Source organism: Oxyura jamaicensis, chromosome 3 (genome assembly GCF_011077185.1).
Source record: "Oxyura jamaicensis isolate SHBP4307 breed ruddy duck chromosome 3, BPBGC_Ojam_1.0, whole genome shotgun sequence".
Classification (NCBI taxonomy): domain Eukaryota; kingdom Metazoa; phylum Chordata; class Aves; order Anseriformes; family Anatidae; genus Oxyura; species Oxyura jamaicensis.
In genome coordinates this window covers 2,245,369-2,268,166 of record NC_048895.1, presented here as the reverse complement: position 1 = coordinate 2,268,166, position 22,798 = coordinate 2,245,369, and the positions used below count along the sequence as shown (strand labels likewise).

Sequence of the window (22,798 nt, the reverse complement as noted above, 5' to 3'; positions counted from 1 at the left end):
CGGCCCTGCCGTCAGCCCACCCGGCGCCGCCTGTCCCTGCGCGGGCTCCGCAGGCGGCGGAGCTCCGCCAGGGGGCGCCGGGCCGCGCTGACGCCTCGGAACGGGGACGGGGGCAGCCAACCCGCGCCCAGCTTGTTCGGCGGCGGCCCGCCCCCAGCCGCCCCCGCCAGCCAACGGGGGCGCGGCTACCGCCGATGTGGCCGCCCCGTCCCGGCGCGATGGCTGCCGCCACGAGCTGCCGCCGGGCCGCGCTGGGCGCCCTGCCCCTAGGGGCCGTTGGGGCCGTTAGCGGCCGGGCCGCGGCGCGATGGCGGCGCCTGGCGCTGCCGGGAGGCTGCGGGCCGCGGCTGGCTCCTGCCCGCGGCGTGGCGGCGCAGCCCGGGCCCGGCCGGGCCGTGGCGGTGGACGTGGGGGGCAGGTGAGCGGCCACAGCGGCACCGAGGGACCGGGAGGGAGGGAGGGAGCGGGAATCGGCACCACGGCGTCCAAACAGAGCAGGCGGCACCTCGCGTGGGGGACTGACGGGCAGACAGGCACCCCGTGCGGCTGGAGGGTTCGCCCCGAGCTGCAGGAATCCGGAGCTTTGGGGCAAAACCCCATCGGAGTTGCTTGTGGTTGGAGTTCCCTCTTCCACGTGTAATGAGGGTTTTCATATTCACCCTGAGGTGCAGCTGCTGTCCTTTAGGATAGGTGCTGGAGGTGAACGTAGGAGGCAACGGAAAGTTGCTTCACGTTCACTGTCAGTAACAGATTGTTTCTTTCCAACAGGAAGATGGAACTGTCTTCTGGAAAGCTTGCTAGGTTTGCTGATGGGTCTGCCGTTGTTCAGGTAAAAAAAAAAAAAAAAAAAAAAAAAAAAAGCCTAGAGTTTGTGGAACTTCAAAGCTTTTGGGTGTGAGCAGCCATTACTGATGCATTCCAGCCTGTAAAAAAAGTTGTGCCAAGTCTCAAGTAGCAATTTAATCCCTAATGAAAGTGCAGCTGTCTGTTGGGGCAACGGTGGGCTTTTTTTCCAAGAACTCGCAAAAAGCATAGAATTATGTGGTTGTTTTTCTGCAGAGAGTACTGGGAACTGGGATGTTAATATATGAATACATGTAGGACTTCAAGTAATATTTTGGTTGCAAATAATCTTTTTTTTTTCTCTTGATGTAGCTAGGTGACACAGCAGTAATGGTCACAGCAGTCAGTAAAACCAAGCCTTCTGCATCTCAGTTCATGCCACTAGTGGTAAGTACTGATGACAAAACTTGTTTGGTGGTAATTAGTGACAGCCTTTGCTGTGCTAATAGCACAGCTCAGGATGCTGAGGGGAGAGAGGAAGGCAAGCAGCAGAGTACAGAGCTTGGACCTCAGAACAGCAGTCTGTGATAACATCACTGTGGCTGTGGATGAAGGATGGTCAGCGGGTGTTCTCTCTACTGAGAGCTTCATGAACATGGATGTCTGAAACTTGGATGCTGTGGCAGACATCACATTTCCATTGTGTGGAAAAAATAGCCGGAGTGTTATGCTCAAAGGGTTTACAAGTGTTAAGGATTAATAATTCCTATTCTGCCTTAAGACTGAATAATAGAGGATTTCTCAGAGGGTCTGTCCTGGGACATTGCCTGTTCCATATTTGTATCAGTGACCTGGAATTTTTGCTCGTCACACAGGGTGCAGTTGATTCAGCATAGACCTTGCTTTGAGCCAGAGGTTAGAGTATAGACCTTCTGAGGTGTCCTCTCCAACTTGAACAATAATGTCACTTTGTAATAAGTGATCTGTTGTCCTTAGGAATCCTGGTTTTGTTTTTTTAAAAGGTTGACTATCGTCAGAAAGCTGCAGCAGCAGGAAGAATTCCTACAAACTATTTAAGAAGAGAACTTGGTACTACTGACAAAGAAATTCTTACAAGCAGAGTAATAGGTAGGCTGAATCATTTTATTTATGGTATTTTAAAAATATTACATAATATCCTCATGAGCCTCTGAGAAGAGGTGGTAACTTGCAACTGTTGCTTGCGAGGTTGATTGTTTCTGCAGTAATGTCAGGGAAAACCTACCTTGCACTTTCTTTTTGAAGTTTATCGGGGCTAATTGTAAAAACTTAAGTCATCTGGCTGGAGCTGTGTGCTTATTCTTGAGACCCAGACACATATATAAAAGAACTTTCATGTCACCTTAGTGTATCTAAGATCTCACCTTCATGAGATGTCACCTCTGTAGTTCCATATCTATCTGGAGAGGTAGAAGAAAGAACCAAGTTAAATTCAAAAATACATGACAGACTGACTGAGTCATATACATTCATTCCCTATCTCTTGATTCCTCTTGAAGTCCTCTCTATCATGACTTAAGACTTTCACAATTAAGATAACAGCTTTTGAGGTGCAATGTGTACATGAAGCTGATGTCAAATAAGTCAGCGTTTCAAGACTGCATGAAAAGAGTTGAGAGAGAACATCCTTTAAGGCCTGGGTTGTCAGAGTTCTACACACTTCAGACAAATAAAGTTAGGAGTAAATCTAGACATCTTGGAAGTAGCATACATTCCTCAAAGAAAATCAGTAAAAGCACTCCTGTCTTCTATGTCTCTTCATTGGAGGCATTTTTGGTAAACTACTATTTAAGATACTATTTGTATCTTAAACCATAGAAGACTTGTTAATGTTTGTTACTCTGTTACAAGACAATCGATATACTCGCCCATATATACGTCTTATTTTTCTCTGAGCGTTGGTGAAATTTTAGAGCTGATTATATCTCATGCTAACATTTCTTGTGGGTTTTCTACCCTTTCTCTTCTCTTCTCTTCTCATTTGTTTGGGTTGTTCATTTAAACTATCTTGTCAGTTTCTTGTGGGGCTTATTAGAAGATAAACTAGGTAATGACTACTGAAAGTTGAATGCTTACACTGTGAATATTTCTTCTGCAGATAGGTCAATCAGACCACTCTTTCCAGTAGGCTACTTTTATGATACACAGGTAGGTCATGCTGACTGTCCTTAACTGTAGCTACCTTTAGAATGGAAGACTTGGGCATGTCCAGTGAAAATTATACATGATATAGGCACTACTTGTAGAAAAGCAATTTTTGTTAGCATCCAGGATAGCTTTACAGTTTGAAAAAGTCTAATTCTGTAATTCTACTTCTTGGTTTCTCATTTGCATGTCTTAAAATATTTTTATTACATGCTAGTTCTCAAATTGTGTTGCGGAGATACAAAGAGAAAATACAAAAGTGCTCTTGTTAAAACAGGGCAGAGAAAAGGTTAATAGGTGTTACATGTTATATTTTTCATGTTTTTTCATAAGCATTGTGGCTTAAGCACCTGAACCAGCTTTCCTTTTTAGTTTAAGCTTGTACAAAAATGTGGAATGTTTTGTTTTATTGTCCTTAGTTTTCTATTGACAGTTAATAAAAATTTATAGGTCAAAAATATTCACTGTCTTTTATCTTATACCAGATCCTTTGTAATCTTTTAGCAGTAGATGGTGTCAATGATCCTGACATTCTGGCAATTAATGGAGGTAAGAAAACTCAAAATTATTGCTTGTGTGATTTCGATATAATTCATTTTTGCTAATAGATTTGTATGTCTTTATTCTAGCTTCTGCAGCTCTTGCCTTATCTGATATTCCATGGAATGGTCCTATAGGTAAGTACATACTTTGAAATTCTGAGTGTCTTGAATATAATGGGTAAATTAGACAACAATTCGCTACTTCTAACAAGAATTGGAGTCTAAAGGCTGCTATCTTTTGTTTAGTGCACTGAAATTCACTTTATGATGCATAGAATTGTTGTGCTTCAGAGCAGCATTTTTTCTGGACTAAATACGCTTATATAAAGATATATAATCCAGAAATATTGTAGTGCAGTCGTCAGTAGCTTCCTTGAATTTTGTCTTTGAAGAAACTTAAAGCACTGTGGAGAAAGTAGGTGTATAAGAGTACTTTTTCCCCAGGAACTCAAGAAGAGCTTTGCCATTGCAAATGTGTTATGGGAACTGTGTCACTGCAAATGTTTTATAAAGAACATAAGCACTATGCATTGATACTGCCAAAGAGAAATTGAAGAATAGATAATCTTGCTTTATAGATTTGTTGTTAATGTATAGCTGACATGCTAATGTTTTAAAACAAATCCTTAGCTTAATTATTGCTTTTAGATGTATAATTGTCAGAGTCAAATGATGCCGTAGAAGAACTGTTCTTACGATAATAATAATTTTCTGGAGTTTCTTTCTAGGTGCAGTAAGGGTAGGACTAGTTGATGGAGAAACTGTTATCAATCCAACCCGAAAACAAATGTCTTCTAGCATTTTAAATTTAGTTGTTGCTGGAGCCCCACAAAATCAAGTTGGTAAGTGGGTTAACTATCAATATCTGTTGGGTGCTCGGTTTGAAAATCATAGGTGACTCTTTACAGATATTTTTCAAATCTTTGAAACTTCTGTTTCTAGGCAATAGTAGGAATGAACAATATTGCTAGATAACTTTGGGGTAGAGTAAATTCCATTATTATGCAGTTTAAAGGTAACCTATATTTTGGTTAAGTTGTAGAATGCTATTGAAAATAAAATAGTAATTAATCTAGTTTTTGACTTTCCATTGGTAGTTATGTTGGAAGCAACCGCTGAGAATATATTGCAACAAGATTTCTGTCATGCCATCAAAGTAGGGGTGAAGCATACCCAGCACATAATTCAAGGAATCCAACAGCTAGTGAAAGAACAAGGTGTTGTCAAGAGAACCGTTCAGAAGTTATTTGTTGCTTCTGAGGAGATTGTGGAATGTGCAAAGAGGTAAGTTCAGAACAAACAATTTTGACCTAATTTCTGTTAAGTGACTCAGAAATACTTATTAATGATTAATTAATAATTTGTGATTAAAATGTTTGGGATCTTGTTCAAGGAAATGTTTTCAATGTTTAGAATTTCTTGCTACATTTTCCGTAGAAACTTACGGACACTGCTTTCAGCTTTCCTTTTATGCTTAGTGAGAAGGACAGGGCAAAATAAGTGGTGTGAAAACTGCAAAAGCATTGCAAGCTCATGTGCCATTCTTGTGGAACGGTGACATGAGGAGCCAGGGTCATGCTGGCTTTCATGAACTTTGTCGTGGAGGTGATGGGGAATAGGAGAGCAGCAGGCAAGATGGACAGCTGAGACTAGTAGAGTTTGTAAATGGCAGTCTAGTGCTTTCATGCGAAAACCAAGTGTTTAGTCCTCAAAAGATACTATTTGTGTAATTGTATTTCCAAAATTTCTTTCTTTTCTTTCAAAAGACTTGCTTTTAACAAGATCTATGCAGTGTTCACGGATTCTAGCCATGATAAAGTAAGTAATCAATTCAAATGTGATTTCATTTAATATAATGAAATTGTAGTAAGGCTTAGTTTCTTTGTGCTAACCTCTTCTCATCTGAATGTATGTGTAATACTAATGAATTGTCTTGTAAATTCTTATCTGCCGGAACTAATTTTTTGTGATACGTAATTGATCTGTTTGAAATTGTGTGGAGGTCCTGTTTTTCTTTGGGTCTTACAGACCTTTAAACAAACCCAGTAACCCAAACTTATTCTGTTATTCCACTCTGTAGCGTTAACTGGTTGCAAATCCTGTGTTCTAGATTTCTAGAGATGAAGCAATTAACAAAATAAGGCTTGAAACAGAAGAGCAGCTGAAAGGTATTTTATGCTTTCTTAATATTTTGAAAATGCGTATATCAAACTAGTGGTACTTAAATTTACAGTGTGCTGTTTGTTGGCCATGCTATTTTAGAAGTTCTCTGAGATTCATTTCCTAATTTCAGTTACAGTTTCTTTTTTTATACTCAGAAAAATTTCCAGAGGCTGAGCCTTATGAAATCATGGAATCTTTCAATGTGGTCTCTAAGGATATTTTTAGAAATCTTATTCTGAACGAATATAAAAGGTAAGTATGTGAAATCCTTACTGTATAATTATTTCTGTCAATTTTTTCTCTGAGACTACAGTTTCATTGATTTCGTAATTTCTGCTCCTAACTTTAGATGTGATGGAAGAGATTTGACTTCCCTCAGAGATATTAAATGTGAAGTGAATATGTTTAAAATGCTTCATGGATCAGCCTTATTTCAGAGAGGTCAAACACAGGTAGTATTGTTAAATGATTTAAGTTCTAAATATAACGTAACAGAAGCCAAACAGCTTGTACTTTTCGTTTAAACATGAAAGTTCCTTATTCTGTCCTGCTAAGAATAACGTGTGCTGGAAGTCTGTGTGATAAGCAGGCTTGCTATTTCACACAGTATTGTCTGCACAATTAAGATCCCTGGTTTTTAAATGAGCTTATTCAGTTTTAGTGAACAAGCTGTTACAGGCTCCTGACAGGGTGGGAGGCATTAAAATCGGGATGTTTAAATGTGATCACTTATGAGGTTGTATAATCTTTATAAATCATGAGTGTTTGAGAGAAGAAAGTTTTCAGAAGTGGTAGATGATGGTGCCATATTTTTTGCTGAAATCACTTTTTAATTCTTCATTATCAGTATGAAAAGTTGTAAAACATAAGTGTCTAAGAGCTGTTTGTTTATCCCTTATTCTAGGTTCTCTGTACAGTTACATTTGACTCCATAGAATCAAGTGTAAAATCAGATCTTATTTCAACAGCTGTGAGGTACGTGTATCTTTATGGTTTTCTGTCAGTGGTACTAACAGAGGGTGAGCACTTAAACACATTTTATGAAAGTTGCTGTTAATAAGAAGACAGTAATTCCATTGACATGTGTGAAGTTGGAGTGTACTGCAGTGTGTGCAGTAAGACGCTGATTTTCTTGAGGTTTGTCTGCCACCTGATGCATCAAAATCTGCATAAAGCATTGAGAAAGGCCTGTTCTATTCCAGACAGCTAGGAAAGCTGTTTAAATTTCTACAAAGATACAACCAACATATGTTAACTCATGAGTTAACCCTCATATGTTAACTGTAGACCATGTTTTTTAATTCATTTACTTAAAAAAAAAAAAAGGGGGGGAGGGGAGGAGGGGCTGTTAATGAATCAACAGATCTGCAGGATTTACTTGGTCAATTTCTAGGTAGAGTTGAATATAATTCTAGGTAGAGTTGAATATAATCTTACTATGTATAATATTTAGGACACATTTGGTTGTTCCTTTTGACATGGTCTTGTTTTTTTAACAGTGGAGTTAAAGATAAAAACTTCATGCTGCATTATGAGGTGAGTTTCATTATCACAGCTTTCTGCATGGCTCGTATAAGGGCTTCAGGTCTTGCTTTCAGAATTGAAATTGTTTAATTCTAAGAATATGAATTACCTCTAGATTTGCTAGGTTTTGCTAATTACAATTTATATATGAATTTATCCTGTAGTTTATCAACAAAAATGCTGTTTTCCTAAAAAGCACGACATAATTTACAAGCTGCTGTTTTATGCAGCCTTTCTAAAAGTTTAACATCAGGTTAGTTTCTTAAAGACAGGTTACTACCGCAGGCAGGATTAACCTGCTCAATTACTTTTAGTAAATTAATGTGTGCAGCTGACATGCTACACTAACAGTTAATAAGTGCTTTTACATCTCCAGTCTTAGTCAGCCTTTGGAACTTGCCCAAAGTATTTTGTACAGGCATGAGACACATTTGTGTCATCTGTATGACAGAAACAAGATTTCTGATATGTTGTTTGACAAGTTTAATTAGAGTAAGCTTGTTGTCCTATTCCTTGGCTACCTTGCAGCTGCTTTATTCTCTTCTGTTATGGGGAATTAAAGCACGAACTAAATAAACGCTGTCAACTAATTCTGACTCGTAAACTAAGTGATGGATAGAAGTAGTGTGGTTGTTTAATATTTAGTTGTTTTTTTGTTCTTTTTACCTTGAGATGCACCAAAACTTCAAATAGACTTTTTCAAAGTGTTTGTTTTGAAGTGAAAAAGAAACAAGTTAATCTCCTGTATGTGCGCTTCTCTTTTTTTGCTCTATAGTTTCCTCCTTATGCAACAAATGAGATTGGCAAAGTTACTGGTGTAAACAGAAGAGAACTTGGACATGGTAGGTTAAAACTACAGAAGTTGTTTTATGATGTAAGCTCTAATATTTTGATTGTCTTTTATTTATGGCTTTTATTTGTATTTTTAACAGGTGCACTGGCAGAACGAGCACTGAAACCAATTATTCCTCAGGATTTCCCTTTCACAATACGAGTTACTTCTGAAGTCTTAGAGTCAAATGGTACTACGGCTTTCTTATTCCTCGAGAAACAAGAGATAGTCTTGTTCTTAAACAAAAAACCTCAAGTTTGACAAATACATGTAGATGTTTTTGTAGATAACAGATTTCAGTTTTAAGCTTTTTAATCTTGGTGGCTATTTTTTTATTTAATGCTATTTTAAAATATGGACCTTTCCATTCATATAATAGCACAGTATCAATACAAGGTGTAAGTATAAGTTCAAACTTGAATAAAGTGGCCTTTTGGGGGCGTTTTTATGCTCCAGAGTGAGGAATATGTTAGCATGTACTGAAACCCATTCTTCAGTATTTAACCTCAGCTGGTAACCTTCCTGAGTTACAGATAATTCCTGTTTTCTTTATCCCCCTCATTTTGGGAGGAAGGTATTGATTTCACCTTTCTGCAGATTCTGCTCTGTGGCCAGGAGTTCCATGAGAGCCACTTGCAATTTCCTAGCAGTGTAGTGAGACTTGGTGTCTAGGAGAAGGAGTTACTGAGGAAAGGGAATGAGTCCCATTAGCAGCTGACAAACCCCCCCAGCTTGATGATCATTTTTTGCTCAGTATCAGAAAAGATTCAAACAATTTCTTGCTAAAGTGCTTTTGCTATAGAAACTGTCTGGTAAACTAATTATTTATTGTCATACGTGTATTGCTGCATGGTATCTTCTGGCTACCAGAACATTAATTTTCCAGCTGTCATTGAACAATATCACCGGTAGGTCTTGTTTCGAATGCTTCTTACCAGGGTTTAATACTATTTTTCTCCTATATCCTAACTCTGTAGGGTCATCTTCAATGGCTTCTGCATGTGGTGGAAGTTTGGCATTAATGGATGCAGGTACAAGACATGGCACTTAAGGATAAACTGCATGTGATAGTGTGTTAAAGGATTTGGAAATGACCAAAGCTTATTACTAAAAAATGTACATTTAATTACTACTATTAGGAGTTCCAGTATCGAGTGCAGTAGCAGGTGTAGCAGTGGGTCTTGTTACCAAATACAGTCCAGAAAAAGGAGATCTTGAGGACTATCGTTTGCTGACAGACATCCTGGTGAGTTTTGGTAGTACAGTGGTTTCTATTGATCTTTAATTCTGTAAAGTACCTCCACAGCCTTTTTGTAACATTATTTTTACCCACTTATTTCTAGAACATATACTACTGGATGTATTAGTAGTTTTGTCTTGCAGTTGCTTCCATTATTTAAAAATATATATATATATAAAATGTCTAGTCATGTTAATTTTGTGTAACTGCTGAGTTGTTACTTTTAAGCTCTGATAAGTGTACTATTTCAGATAAATTTTGTCTCTTGTGGAAGAAAGGGTCATAATTATTGGAATCAGTAGTTTACTGGAAAATACGGTATATTGGAAGGAGAGCAGCAATTGGCAAGGTTGCTGGGGAGAAAAAATGCATGTGATCATGCTGCTGCTTTCTGTGGCAGCTGTTGATCATACCAAGTAAACTGGGGATTTATTCAAAAACTAGTCCACAAACACAAAAGCTCTCAGCTTATAAGAACAAAAAGGAACTGTGTTAATCAGGAATGGTGAAGTAAGGATGGGAAAAAAAAGATAGAAAACTGAAAAATGACACCAAATCTGCAAGTGGCTTCTAGTCTACTTCGTGGCTTCCTGAAGCCTAGAATGCACTTTTGGTGTAATGAGAATTGGTACTGGGACATAGTTACTCCAATTTTTCTTTCTGCCTGTACTGACAGGGAATTGAAGATTACTATGGTGATATGGATTTCAAGATGGCGGGTACTAATAAAGGGATAACTGCCTTGCAGGTATTGTAACATGAAACATTTATCTTATCAATCTTCAGGAATGTCTGTCTAAAAAAGCTTTCCCTGTATATTGGTGCTACTTAACTCACTACTTAACTCTTCTCACATTAGGTTGATCTAAAACTACCAGGAATACCAATAAAAATTGTGATGGAAGCTATTCAGCAAGGCACTGGTATGTCCATATTATGATTTACACCTATTATATTAAGTTATAAAATGTATTAAATTATTCATTTAAATATTTTATTTTGGGGGAGCGGGGGGCTAAGGCAGGCATGGGGATTAAAAAAAAAGTTCTGTTGTATGTTATGCTTGAATATTAGTACTTGATACAGAACAAACTTCTGTGTTTATTGAGAGCATTTAGTCTCCAAAAAAGCTTGCCCTTCCCAGCATGGTTATGTTCCATATCCTTTTACATAGTGTACGTGAAAGTGTGTGCTGCTCCTAGAGGTTTACTTTCTTGTTAAGAGAACAAAAATATATACTTGATGCAAGTGGTGTGATTCTAATGATGACCAATTTAGATCAATGTATAACTTCTGGAAAAAAAATGTGGTAAAACTTGTCTTAGAGCAAGCTGGAGGGGGGAAAAAAAAGGTAGGGTAAAAGTCCTTGACATCTCAGGGAGTTCATCGTTAACATGTAGTAGCTCAATACTCCTTAAATAATACAGGTAACAAAGGCTGAAGTGCAGCTTTGGGCACTGAAATTGGATTGTTTTTGATAGGCCAAAGTTGGTAGAGGCAAGATTCACTTAGTTGCTATTTAAGTATTTAAGTGTTTGCTGTTCCAAATATAGTTAACAAACATCCTATTCCATACTTGTTTTAAATCTAACAGAATAATGCTATCAAAAACAGCAGCAAACTTTTTCTTGCTTATCATAAATTCAAATATATCTACTATTGAAACTTACTGCTGTTTGTATTCTGGTGTATACAGCTAAAATATTATTGAGTCATATGAAAAATTAAGGTACAAGCATTAATAAGGATTTCTCAAGTTGTAAGAAATTTCCACTCAACTGTAGTGGCAACACTTTAACAAGAAAACATTTATTAAAATAGAAGAACTAGTAATTCCTGTTCAAAGGTGTATCACTTCAAGAAGATCAGTTAAAGTTTCAGGCCAGTATATCATAACTTAGCTAATCAAAGCTACACCCTGTTGCTCTCATCATCTCTAATTTATTTAAATAATAGCATACAGTTCTGTGCTTCGTTGTTAATGTTTTGGTCTGCAGAAAGTCAATACATGTGCTGATGGTGTAGGACTAGTACACAGAGCAGAAGGTCGTACTCCAACACAAGTAGACTACCTAAAACGTGTCATATTACCACAATATATTGTTAAGTTAGGCAAGAGGTAGATTTCATGAATGGATGTTTTCTACTTTATAACAAAAACAACATAAATTTATATTAGTCTTATGCAAAACTTTTTCCTCTTCTTCCTTTTCCCTAACCGCTACAGCTGCAAAGAGGGAGATTTTGCAAATTATGAACCAAACACTGGCAAAGCCCAGACCTAACAGAAAAGAAAATGGACCAGTTGTAGGTAATTATTAGTTGCATATTGATATGAATTGATGCCTTTTTATAGTTTTTAACAATAGGTTACTGTTTAAAACAGTTTTTTTTTAATGAACGTATCATATTTTTCTGTCTTCTGTGATGGTTTTTTATTGCCCTGAGGGGCGGTACTGTACTACTTCATTGCACATTAGAAAGCAGAATAAGCTGAAGTTTTGTGGAACTCACAAAATAAGAATAGATATAGATGCCTGCATTGGAATGGCTTAAGGTAATTTACACTCAAATTACTTATGTTCTAAGTTTTCATTAATTCCAATACCTAAACATAATTTCATCAGTGTTCAGTATATAATACAAAAAAAATACTTTTGTGATGGTATTCAGGATCATCATACTTAGCATTTCAAAGTATATTCATGTATTCTTTCAGAAACTATCCATGTGCCATTATCAAAAAGGTTAAGGTTCCTTGGTCCTGGGGCCTATAATTTGAAAAAACTTCAAGCACAGACGGGTAAGACATCTTTGTTTTCCTGTGATCATTTATCCTCATGTGTTAATAGCTTCTCTTCACTGTACAACAATCACTTGTATGGGGTTTTAATTAGTGGAACTTGGTAGCACATAAATTACTAGCACAGCTACTGTTAAGTGTTAATGCTACCTTTCATGTCCTTTCAGAACCTAGACAAAGGAAAGTTTAAACTTTATAAATTGTTCTGTAGCACGCCTCTGTTTAACACGTGAGGGCATTTGTGCTTTGGTAGGAATGTCCTAGCAAGCTATATAGGAAGAAATAAGTGAAGAAGGTGCTTTATGCTGCAGCCTGTCTAACAGTGTTTAGACTAATATGTTTAGCCATTCCAATACACGGTACAGATCAACGTACAGTAAAGGCTCAATAAATAAGAGATTCCAATGTTTTAAATAGATAAAGCTCATTTTTGCTATTCTGTTGTGTAGATGCTTTGCAGAAGTGCTTGTAGGTTTTCTTGCAGCACGAATTTCCATAAGTATAGCGCGCACATGAATGAGTGGTGAAGGCAAGCGAGTCTGATATGTTATAAACATGTTGCAGTATAGATCAAATATATGTAGCCTTTCTGCCTGTAGACTAAAGCTTTTTGATTAGGAAGAGGTACTGAGCTCTTTTCTATGGTGCTCTTGCCCTGTTTTCTTAGGACTCTGTGAGGAGTTGGTATATGCTGTTAACATGCTGGGAAATCTTAGAAATAAGAGCTCACCATCATGTTGCAGGAGTGACGTGTACTGGGGCTTAAACTAGTAACAAGTAATGTGGGAGAAATTTACTGACCTCATTCCCTTTCTTGGAAAAAAAAACTTGTTCTGCTTGACCTTAAGTGCCAAATTCAAAGTTAACATCTTCTGTACTACCGTTTCCCAAATAGGGCAGCTGATGCATTGGTAGAGGTTGGACTAATGGAGGTCAAAATTAGATCAAGAGCTTCAGTTGCCTCAGAAGTTAGTGAGCAGAATTTTTAAAGTGTTAAGAACTTTAGGTATTTGAGAGGCTGCACTTTGTTACATTCAAACCAGTGAAACTAGACTTAATCCAAACTTTACCTCACCAACATGATGAAGCTAATAAGCAGCCAATGTTCAGCCATGATAGAGGTGTTTCTGCTGTGGTACCATTAAAGATATCAGATTTTTCTGAGCACTTATCTGTAAGTACAGGTTCTTTCTTTCATAGGTTAATATACTAAAATCTCACACATTCCCTAGTTCTAGAGAACTACACTTTTAAAATGTTTGATGTTTGTAGAGTATCAAGTAGATGTTCTGCTTCAGTTGCTTTGGACTTGAAACTCTTTTAATAATCTATCTGGCTTGGGGAGTGCTTGTCAGGGGTCTGGGTTGGAGAAAAGAGATTGCTACTTTGACTGGAAGCATGTGTGGCCTCTTGGATGGAAAACTAGTTGAGAGGTGGGAAGAATTTTACTGTGCAACCTTACTGTGTTCTAGCTCTGAAAAACTAATTTCCATCAGCTATTAATGAAAGTTACAGTTTAATAATGAAATTCATAAACATTAATAAAAAAGCTAAGATTAATTTAAGCTCTCAATATTTTTTCCACTTATGGCAGGGTTATAGTAAGTAACAGTTGTGCAAATGTAGATGGTTCCATGTGGAACACAAGTTCGTCCAGGTTTTGGCATGCATACCTGTGACATGGCTTCTACACAGTTGTATGTAGGGCTGTCCAGTGCCTAATCTGAAGAATATTTGAAGTGATGAGGACTTGATCTTTGTCAGACTATGCATAACCACCTTGCTATATGCAATTCTTTACTAAATGTGAATATTCTGCTTGCTGAAAAAATAAGAATGTTCACCAAGTATTCTTTCATTAATAATTTCTATTTCTAAGGTGTAACTTTAAGTCAGCTGGATGAAGAGACGTATTCTGTGTTTGCTCCCACACCTAGTGCTATGCATGAAGCAAGAGAGTTTATCCGTGAAATCTGCAAAGATGATGTAAGGACAGACTTTTTGTTGTTAGCTTTTTCAGTTTGCAGTTTGTATGTGTCTTACTGTTTTTTTTCTCTTTTCCCTACAGCAGGAAGTTAATTTGGAATTTGGTGCGGTTTATACAGCCACAATTACTGAAATTAGGTATGAAAAGTGCTCTGAAGTTGAATTTAATTTATTTACAAAGATACATATCTGATACATAGATAGGATTATAAAATTGTTTTTTAAGGCATGTGAAACTTTTACTGGTGGTGTTGGCAGCTGCCTTATTCCTAGTATTTTGCTCTATTGAAACATTCTCTTAATAAGGCGGTTTCTTTTTGCTATTATTTATTAGAATGTCTCCTAAAATTACAAACTTGAAGGTCTTTTTTCATCTCTGTATCTAAGAGAGATTATTGGAATTTGCTTTTGCTTTTTTGAAAGGACAAATCTTGGATTGAAATGGCAAGCACTTCTTGGATGTACTTTGTATTTAAAATAGTTAGGACAGTGTAGTTTCCATCCAGTTTAGATTAAGGAGAAATGCATAGCCATGGTTGAGAGGAGAATTTTTTTAAAAAAAAAAAAAAAAAAAAAAAAAGATGAGTAATATCTTGTCTATGAAAAGTTTTCTAATGCTTGTTTTTGGAGTAAATTTGTAAAATAAGTTATATTCAGACTTTTATCAGTGTATTTTTGAAATGACTTGTGCTGTTTTCCAGAGATTCTGGAGTGATGATAAAATTGTATCCAAACATGACACCAGTGTTACTTCATAATTCACAGCTTGATCAAAGAAAGGTAATGCATCCTTAAACAAGTGCAAACTAGAGATTCTAAAACACTTTTTTTTTTTTTTTTTTGCTTTAAATGAATTCTTACCTAACCTAGTCTCCATCAGCTATAACACACATGCTGGAGTCTAGAGTCTATTTTTGTAACACAAAAAGCAGTCTTAGACTAGCAGCATTTTCCTGTTTAACCTTTGCTTGCCCTGTGTTAAGAGCTGCAAGAAGTCTCGCTGTATGCTTGCTATCGTCCTGTTGTTGATACTTTTATGGACATCACATCTTTAGGTCTAATACCCTTTCTATGTCATGTAGAAGTCTGTAGTTCATTAGTTGACTAGTTCATTGAGTCAATTTGGTCCATGCGCGGTTGCTTGAAATGTAGCGTGAAAACAACTGTATGGTTTTTTTGTTTGTTTTTTTCCCTCCTTAAAACCAAGTTTCTCTGAAAAATCCTGTGTTCTAGATTAAACATCCTAGTGCCCTGGGTTTAGAAGTTGGCCAAGAAATTCAGGTAAATTTTGTTTGTACTTTAAAATGATAACAAAATGCTGTTTGTATTTTAGTATTTGATTTTTTTGTTTGTTTGTTTTGTGTTTCGGAAGGAAATACTTTGCTATATCAGATTGCTATTCTGTGCTGCTTAAATGCCTGATCACCTCCAATCAGAGTTTTTAGTGTCATACCCTTGCTATCTAAGGTACCATGTTGACCCGACTAAGCGGTACAGACCAAACAGTGTCTATTGTATGTGGTTTTGCATGTTGTTTTTAAGCATTTTCCTCTCTCTCTTTTTTTAAAGCTAATTCTATCTTTAAGTTGATCAGTCTCATATGGTGATTTAACATTATCAGATCTGAAAGCGGTGTGGTGGTCTTAAAGTGGTAAGTTTTCTTAACAGGTTAAATACTTCGGACGTGATCCAACTGATGGTAGAATGAGGCTTTCACGTAAAATTCTGCAGTCACCAGCCACAACTGTGCTTAAAACCCTCACAGACAAAAACAGCATTGTGATGGGAGGTACTGTTCCACAGTCATCTACTTCATCTCAATGACTGGTAAGGCCACAGAAAACATGTGACAACTCAGTACTGTGCCTCCTTTACAACTGTTGTATAGGACTACCAGTCTGTTTCTTGGACTGTGTAGCTGATGTTCAATGGTGTGTGAATACTGCTTGCCAATTGTTACAATTCATCATAAGGTAGCACCTTGCCTTCCATATCGTTTAGTTCTAAAGAGCTTGATGCTGTAAAAAGAATACAAATTCCTTGACAGTTTCAGTCACCTTAGAGTGTACTTTCTCCAAAACCAACATACTTATTAATCTAGAATACCTGGAAGTATTTTATCTTCTCTACCCTGCCACCATTTTTTATACTGGGGTAGGGGGAAGGGCAGGGTAGGGGAAGGTGAGGTTGTTGTTTGTTTTGTTTTTCAGTTTTCTTGAAACTGAAACTCACTTACTGGAGTGCCAAAAGCTCTTCTCTAGAACTAGTTTCCAAGCATGCATTTGATGATTGATAGATTTGTCTCAACTTTTCCCAAATGTGTGTGTTCTGTTTTCCTTAGGAAGCTGCTAGAGCTGGAAGGTATCTGATCATAAGATTGAGTAATTGTGCAATGAGATTGGCAAATAGAGTTGCAAATGCACCCATGATAACTTAAGGCAATCTGTGGCAATCTTCTACAAATGATTCACAATGCTAGAAGAAATTAAAATTCAGTGAAGAAAATTACAGTCTTTCAAAAAGTGTTTCTGAATTTGATGTCTTGATATTAGTTGGTTACAGAGCACTTTCTTTCTTTTTCAGGAAAAAAAGGCCTGGTAGTTCATGGAAACATGATCCACCTTTTCTTGAACCTGCAGATGTCTTCACAAGAATCTGCATGTGGATGGTAGTGAATCATATTTTTAAAATAGATGGTATTCATGCTTAAAGGTGATGTAGAACTTTAAAAGTATTCAAACTGATAAAAACATTGTTCAAAAAAAACAGGAACAACCAATGTTCTTACACTGTGTAGCATGGGTGAGAATCTAAGAATGTGGAATTGCACAGACTGAAGAGCAGACTACTTTAAGTCATTTCAGTGCTTAAGATTCTTCCTGCTACCATCTCAGGATAAAAATGCAAAGATGGAAGGCAAGTACTTAAAAGTACTTCCTGGGAGAAGGAATTCTCCGGTGTATTTGGTTGATGAGGTATGACAGTGGTTGAGAGGCATACTTGGCCAGTCCAAGTTTCACTGGCTTTTCAGTGTCTAAGATTGAAATGCTGAGCAAAATGTGGAAACTTTACAAATTATCACCTGTATCATGATGGGCACTCTTTCAGGTAAATACCTAATAACTGCCATAGGGTTCAGACTTGCTAAGGTATCTGAGCAGAAGGGGGACAAAAATGAAGAACCTACCTGAAACAACATCACTTATCTGAGTTCATTAATACTGAGTTGTAAGATACATAATAAAAATATTAAAATAGTTGTTTTACAATAAACAAATTATGTGACGTTTCTTTCCCCCAAAACCTTGTCATTCAGTCTCAGAATTCCTCTATATGATTATGTTCTATTAGCAGACTCACTGATATCTTAAACTTCGAAACATACAACTCCTTATTTTTTTCTACTGTGATGTACAGACCTTAAAAATTGGAGCGGTATCCCTTCTGATGTACCCAAATTTGTAGATACTCCTAACAGGAAAATCAAGTTCCTAATGACAAGTCGGCTCTGGACCTCCTGAAAGAAAAAAACAAAACACTGGGGAGAAGAGAAATGTGAATGTATAGTAAAAATAATTTTGCTTTTTTTATTCTGACCTAAAATATTAAAAAAAAAAAAAAAGGCCCCCTTCTTTGTTGTTGTCTGTCTTTTATTATGTAAAATGGAAAAATTTTCCTTAACAATCTTTGTTCTTCTGTGAGAACTATATTCTTGTATTTCTTAGTAAGAATTCTAATGTCCTTGCTTCCTGTGAGTTCACTTAAATGGCAGGTATCCTGGTTGTTTCCTATCATCCTGGATAGTGTTAATGAAATAGTGACAAACGTTAAAATTCCTGAACAGAAGCTCAGGAATATTTTCATTTCTCATAACTGTTTTCAGAAATTGACTTAATTGGTTTTCCAAGGTTTAGCTTATTTTTAGTATAGACAACTTTCTGTAAAGCTCTTTGTAGTAAACAGAAGGGTGTTCTAGTTACTAAAATACTAATGCTAGGAGGTTTTTAGCTAGCACATTACCAATAAGATGCTTGCATTGCATTTGAATCTGAAAATTAAGAGACCAAAGAATCTAAATGTTTGATACAAGTTGTAATTTCTCACTAATAGTAACGGCAATATTGATGATTTGTTAGTCTGTGTGATAGGTGGTGATCTTGGTAACTAAGCTGTTGGGGGTGCTGGAGAATTTTTGCTCAGTGGGGGACAATACTTGTGTTCCTGTGGTGGAACCTGTACAGTCAACCTGACTGTCTGCACTTGTAACAAGTTCTAGGCCCTATGGGAAGGGGTGGAAGAAAGTGTTTGGGAACTGTATGGGAGGAGCACAAACCAGCTGCTCACCTCTGAGGAGAGAAGCTCAGCTGGAACCAAGAATTGAGTAAGCGCGAGCAAGTGAGAACCTTTCTGGAGGGACAGCAGGCTGGGGTCAGGCACCCAGGGTTTGTCTGGGAGCTGTCAGTAACAGCAGGTTGGGCCATGGTGAGAGATGCTTGACTCTTCCCTCAGCTTATCAGCATTAATTGGAGAACAGGTGGGTTCCTAGTGCTTGAGAGAGAACTCAGCCCTGCTGCTGTAGCAATTTCTTCATGTTTGAAATAGTGATTTTTGTCTCTACTGCCATAGATGATTAGCATCTGTAATGACCCATCATTTTAAATGGAGCCATTGAGAATTGCTATGGACAGTGAAGTTGGGCAGTTGCAGCATTATACTGCCTGCTGTGAACTTACTTTGGTGAAGCAGCATTGCATAACAAGGATTCCAGGCAGCAGCCTGGTATTTTACAGCTTCATTTCTTGGTGCAGTTTAACGAAGATTATCCAGAACTTCCTGACTGAACTCTGAGAGGAAGGCTTGTTGTATTTGAGGTATCTCTTCCTGTGCTAAATGAAAGCTACCACTGTAGCCTTCTTTTAAGGCAGGCACTAGGCTGGTACGGTCTTCTTGTTTTTTTTTTTTTGTTTTTGGTTTGTTTGTTTGTTTTTTAACTTGAGCCTTTTTGCATGGATTATGATGGTAAATCAGAATCTCAATGTTTTACTCAAAGGTTGACGTTGTCATCCTTAAGGTTCAAAATAATTGTTACCCATTATTACCTGTTAGCAATAAAATAAACAACTACATTCTTCCAAACAAATGGTAGGCTTCAGAAGCCTACCTTGGTAACAGAATATAAGTGAAATTTTATTAATAAATGTTAATGAATTTCTGTAGTTCACCATTATAACTTAATAGTATTGTAAAGGAAGTTGTATATATATACACTTCAAAGCACTTCTAGTATGAGAAGATAGAGTTCAAGTTGTGGATGTTTATTTTTCTGGCATTAAATCTCAGAATCCAAAATACTTAGGAAAGAAGTGAGGAAATACTTGCATCTAGCAAGTGATCAGTCCAACCTCTGTGTGAGAACTCTGAAAAATTGGTTCCACATCTGTTGTTCCACCTGAAGGTAATAATAACTTTAGCTAGTCTATTTTTATATTGCCAGCTAGTGTCCAAATCAATAATGTTTTAGCAAGTGAAAAAAAAAAAGTTTAAATCCATGTGAATACTTAATTTTTTTTCTTACATTTCAGTGCAGAGAGAATGACTTAAAATGCAACTTCAGTGAAAGTATGCTGTTTAAATTGGTTTGTCTGCAGAGCCTATGCTGCTTTTCCTCAGAGGTGTGTTGTGCAACTGGTGAGAACTTTCAGAGAAGTGAGATGTCTTAGCATTGTTGTGTTAAGATATTGAAATCTGGAGAATCATTGCACTACCATCAGACAAGCAAAACTGGTCTGTTCCAAAGAGCTTGCAGTTAGAACAGTGCTTGAACATTGTAGAGAACTGGAGGTGATGTTTACAGACACTAAGTACGGTATGAGTGTCTCTTTAAAATCACTTTTTTTGTTATTGTTGCATGTAAACAAAATTTCTTGTTTTCCATCCTGTTTGGAGAAAAATAATTTTTGGAAACTTGCTATCACACCAAAGCTGGTGCTGTATCTTTGTAGCAGTTGAGGGCTAGAACTGTGTTTGGCAAAGCTGAAACTTTCACATAGGCACAGGCTTTAGGAGCTGAGGTGTTTTTAAACACTTTCAATAAATACTACATGTACAATAAAAGTGCAAGCACTGGCCTAATGATACTTCTAGGTGTATGTGCCAGAGGGAATGATGCAGTCTAACTTCAAGAACTTTTAGATGAAGAAGGAATGAGTAAATGAAGTTAGAGCCACTCCATGTTGTCAAAACTGATGACTTGCTCTGTATGCAGCCTACCCTAACAAAATTTATTGTTTTGGTAGAGAATGGAGAACTTCAACAGCTACAGCTTATTGCTCTGTGATAACGAGTAGGTGAGCTACTGACAGGTACAACTCAATTAAAAAGTGCTGTATTGCCGTTTCTGGGTCCCATGATGTAGAACTTTCCACGTATTGCTTTCCTGGTTTTGTATTTACTCTGGTTTTAAATCAGATTCATAAGAACTGCTGGGACAAAGCTTGCACAATTTCTAAAAGCAAAGCTTCCCAGAATTGACTTGATTTTTAGTGGAATAGATAAGGTCATGTTGCAGTTTGTACACCCCAGTCAAACCATGCCCAGGCGGCAGAGTCCTGTTCTCTGCCAAAAGGAGCCCGGTGACCAAGGGAATATGATGTCTGCATCTGTTCTGGAGGTTTTCCACAGAGGCAGTTTTCATCCCTGGGGCAGTCACAGATTTATTTTGCAGCTTAAGCGGAGAAATATTTTTGTGTGTGTGCTGATTCTGGCTCGCATATTTCCTATTCCTTTTGTAGTTGTCCACCCTGATAGATGAGAATTTGCTCCAGAATATTCTAGCGTGGTTTCTAGCTATTGTGTGTATCTGAGTGTCATATTTAAACTTTAGGAGAGGTCACACATTTACACACTTGTTTGAAGAACTAAAGAGTGTGCATGGAGGTCTTGTGGAAGAAGGCAGGAGTTTAAGAGCGGCAGTATGCAGTGGTTGGTTGGTTGGTTGTTTTTTTCTTTTAACGTGCTTCTTTTTTAACGTGCTTCTTTTCTTACTGGACTTTCACTGGTGCAGGAACAGTCCTTGTGTAATACCTTGAGAGGATCAAGCCATATAATACAGAAAAGATCACTGAGAATGTAGCTGGAACCCTATCTGCTTGTTGTGATCCTTACACCATAGCTGGTTAAACTACAAAGATAACATGGCCTTTTTTTGTACAGTTACTTAGCTATCTATAATTATATGATGCACACGGAAAGTATGTTCGAGATAAGCGTATGTGATTGTTCTCAGAGGTGTATCTTGTTATCTTTTGCAAAAGATAATGATTGTGTCTTCAGTGGCCCCTGTTAAAGACAAAAATACAGGTTTGACTGGGAACCCTAGTTCCCCAGAACCCTGGTAAAGGTTCTTCTCACAGAGTAAATAAGCAGGCGAGCCAGTGCTCAGATGCATTATTCCACCTGCGAGGGAGTGCTGATCTTCTTGGCTGTTCCGCTGATTGAAAGCTACACTGAGAAAGGATCGGAGGCTGCCATATATTGGGTGCTGAATGGTGGTAAATCTTTGAGGCCTGTTGTTACAAACAACCTCAGAGCAAAACCCAAGACTTAACTGATGCATAGATGTAAATGTTCTCGATATTGTCTTGTCTGCCCAGTGAAGGTTTTTCTAACATACGGAACTGTAGTACATGCCTACATATGGTGGCATATTCTTCAGTAAGCTGTTTTTTCTCATTATTTGGAACAAGATTGAACTTAAACCAGAGAACTGCCAGTCTTTTCAGTAAGAGCTATACTGGTGTGACAGCTTTTGCAATTAGGCAAGAGCAAAAAGAGCCTTGCTTTGTCTGGGAATGAGACACACCCTGTCCTGGGGAGCACTTGCTCTGCCCTCTCCCTTCCCTTCAGAGCATGGAAGATGCTGTGGGACGCTTCTGAACTTCTCCCCGAGGTCCCCGTCACTTCACACGGCTGGCTTTGCTGCGTGCTCCATTTTCCCCGTGTAAGTGCTGGAGCTCCTGGGGCCTCACGTACAGCCTTCTGTCCTCTAGCAGAGCAGCAGGTGCTCTGTGCTCTTCCTTTCTATCCACCACAGCCAGAAGTAAGCTTTAAATTTCATTATTTCATTATTTATTTATTTATTTTGGACAGAGGAAAGGGGTAGCTGGCTTTAATATGAAGCTTTACAGGTTTTACAAGGGTGAGGGGTTTGTCTTAACTGGTATGCTGTGGTACACTGGTACAGGACTGTGCCCCACGAGGGCTGAGGGCAGGCACGAAGAAGCCCTAACTCTTAACCTGGGGGTGCCGAGCTCTGCTGGGCTGGGGGGGGCAGCTCTGTACGTTGTGTGCGAAGGGGGTGCTTAGCGCTGGTACCAGCTTCTAGGGCAGGCTCTAAAAAAGAAACACCCGTAGTACGCATAACCAGAGGCTGCGGTATCTGCTCCGTGGACGGGGGGAAGCCCCGCGGAGCCGAGCCCAGCCCTCAGAGCGGCCGCGGCCCCGCTCCCCTCACAGCGCCGGCCCCGCCCCGCCGCCCGCCCGCCCCCTGCCGCCGTCCCGCGGCGGCCCCGCGGCTCCTGCCGGCCGCCGTAGCCCCTGCGAGGGGAGCCCGTGGCCGGGCGGGGAGGAAGAGAAAGGCGGCGGGAGGCGCCCGACAAGATGGCGGCGGCGCGGCGGTAGCTGCCGGAGCGGCGCCAGCGGGGCCCGAGCCGGGGCGCGGCGTCGCCCTCTCGCCGGCGGGC

The 22,798-nt window shown here is 38.6% G+C and overlaps 1 protein-coding gene and 1 long non-coding RNA gene across 2 annotated transcripts in view; one reads left to right on the top strand and one right to left on the bottom strand.

The window, feature by feature from the left end:
• Positions 1-194: 194 nt before the first annotated feature.
• PNPT1 (polyribonucleotide nucleotidyltransferase 1) lies at positions 195-17,330 on the top strand. Its single transcript, XM_035321226.1, has 29 exons — positions 195-418; positions 769-829; positions 1,156-1,230; positions 1,806-1,911; positions 2,921-2,970; positions 3,453-3,516; positions 3,597-3,644; positions 4,238-4,351; positions 4,607-4,793; positions 5,276-5,327; positions 5,620-5,677; positions 5,828-5,924; positions 6,022-6,124; positions 6,577-6,647; positions 7,172-7,208; positions 7,972-8,038; positions 8,129-8,218; positions 9,006-9,059; positions 9,168-9,274; positions 9,945-10,016; positions 10,128-10,191; positions 11,496-11,579; positions 11,988-12,071; positions 13,951-14,057; positions 14,140-14,195; positions 14,759-14,837; positions 15,291-15,338; positions 15,726-15,885; positions 16,643-17,330. The coding sequence occupies exons 1-28, from the start codon at positions 195-197 to the stop codon at positions 15,879-15,881; spliced, it is 2,415 nt and encodes an 804-aa protein (XP_035177117.1). The 3' UTR covers positions 15,882-15,885; positions 16,643-17,330.
• A 331-nt stretch (positions 17,331-17,661) lies between these two features.
• The window catches only part of LOC118163999, a 10,812-nt gene continuing 5,675 nt past the window's right edge, over positions 17,662-22,798 (bottom strand). Inside the window, exon 3 of the long non-coding RNA XR_004749288.1 lies at positions 17,662-17,802. This is a non-coding gene — a long non-coding RNA (uncharacterized LOC118163999). The remainder of the gene's footprint in view (positions 17,803-22,798) is intronic.

Coding starts and splice junctions, on each gene's coding strand:
- PNPT1 (XM_035321226.1), top strand. CDS start 195: ATGTGGCCGCCCCGTCCCGGCGCGATGGCTGCCGCCACGAGCTGCCGC. Junction 7,209..7,971: donor ACTTCATGCTGCATTATGAG/GTGAGTTTCATT, acceptor TTTGCTCTATAG/TTTCCTCCTTATGCAACAAA. Junction 12,072..13,950: donor AAAACTTCAAGCACAGACGG/GTAAGACATCTT, acceptor TCTATTTCTAAG/GTGTAACTTTAAGTCAGCTG.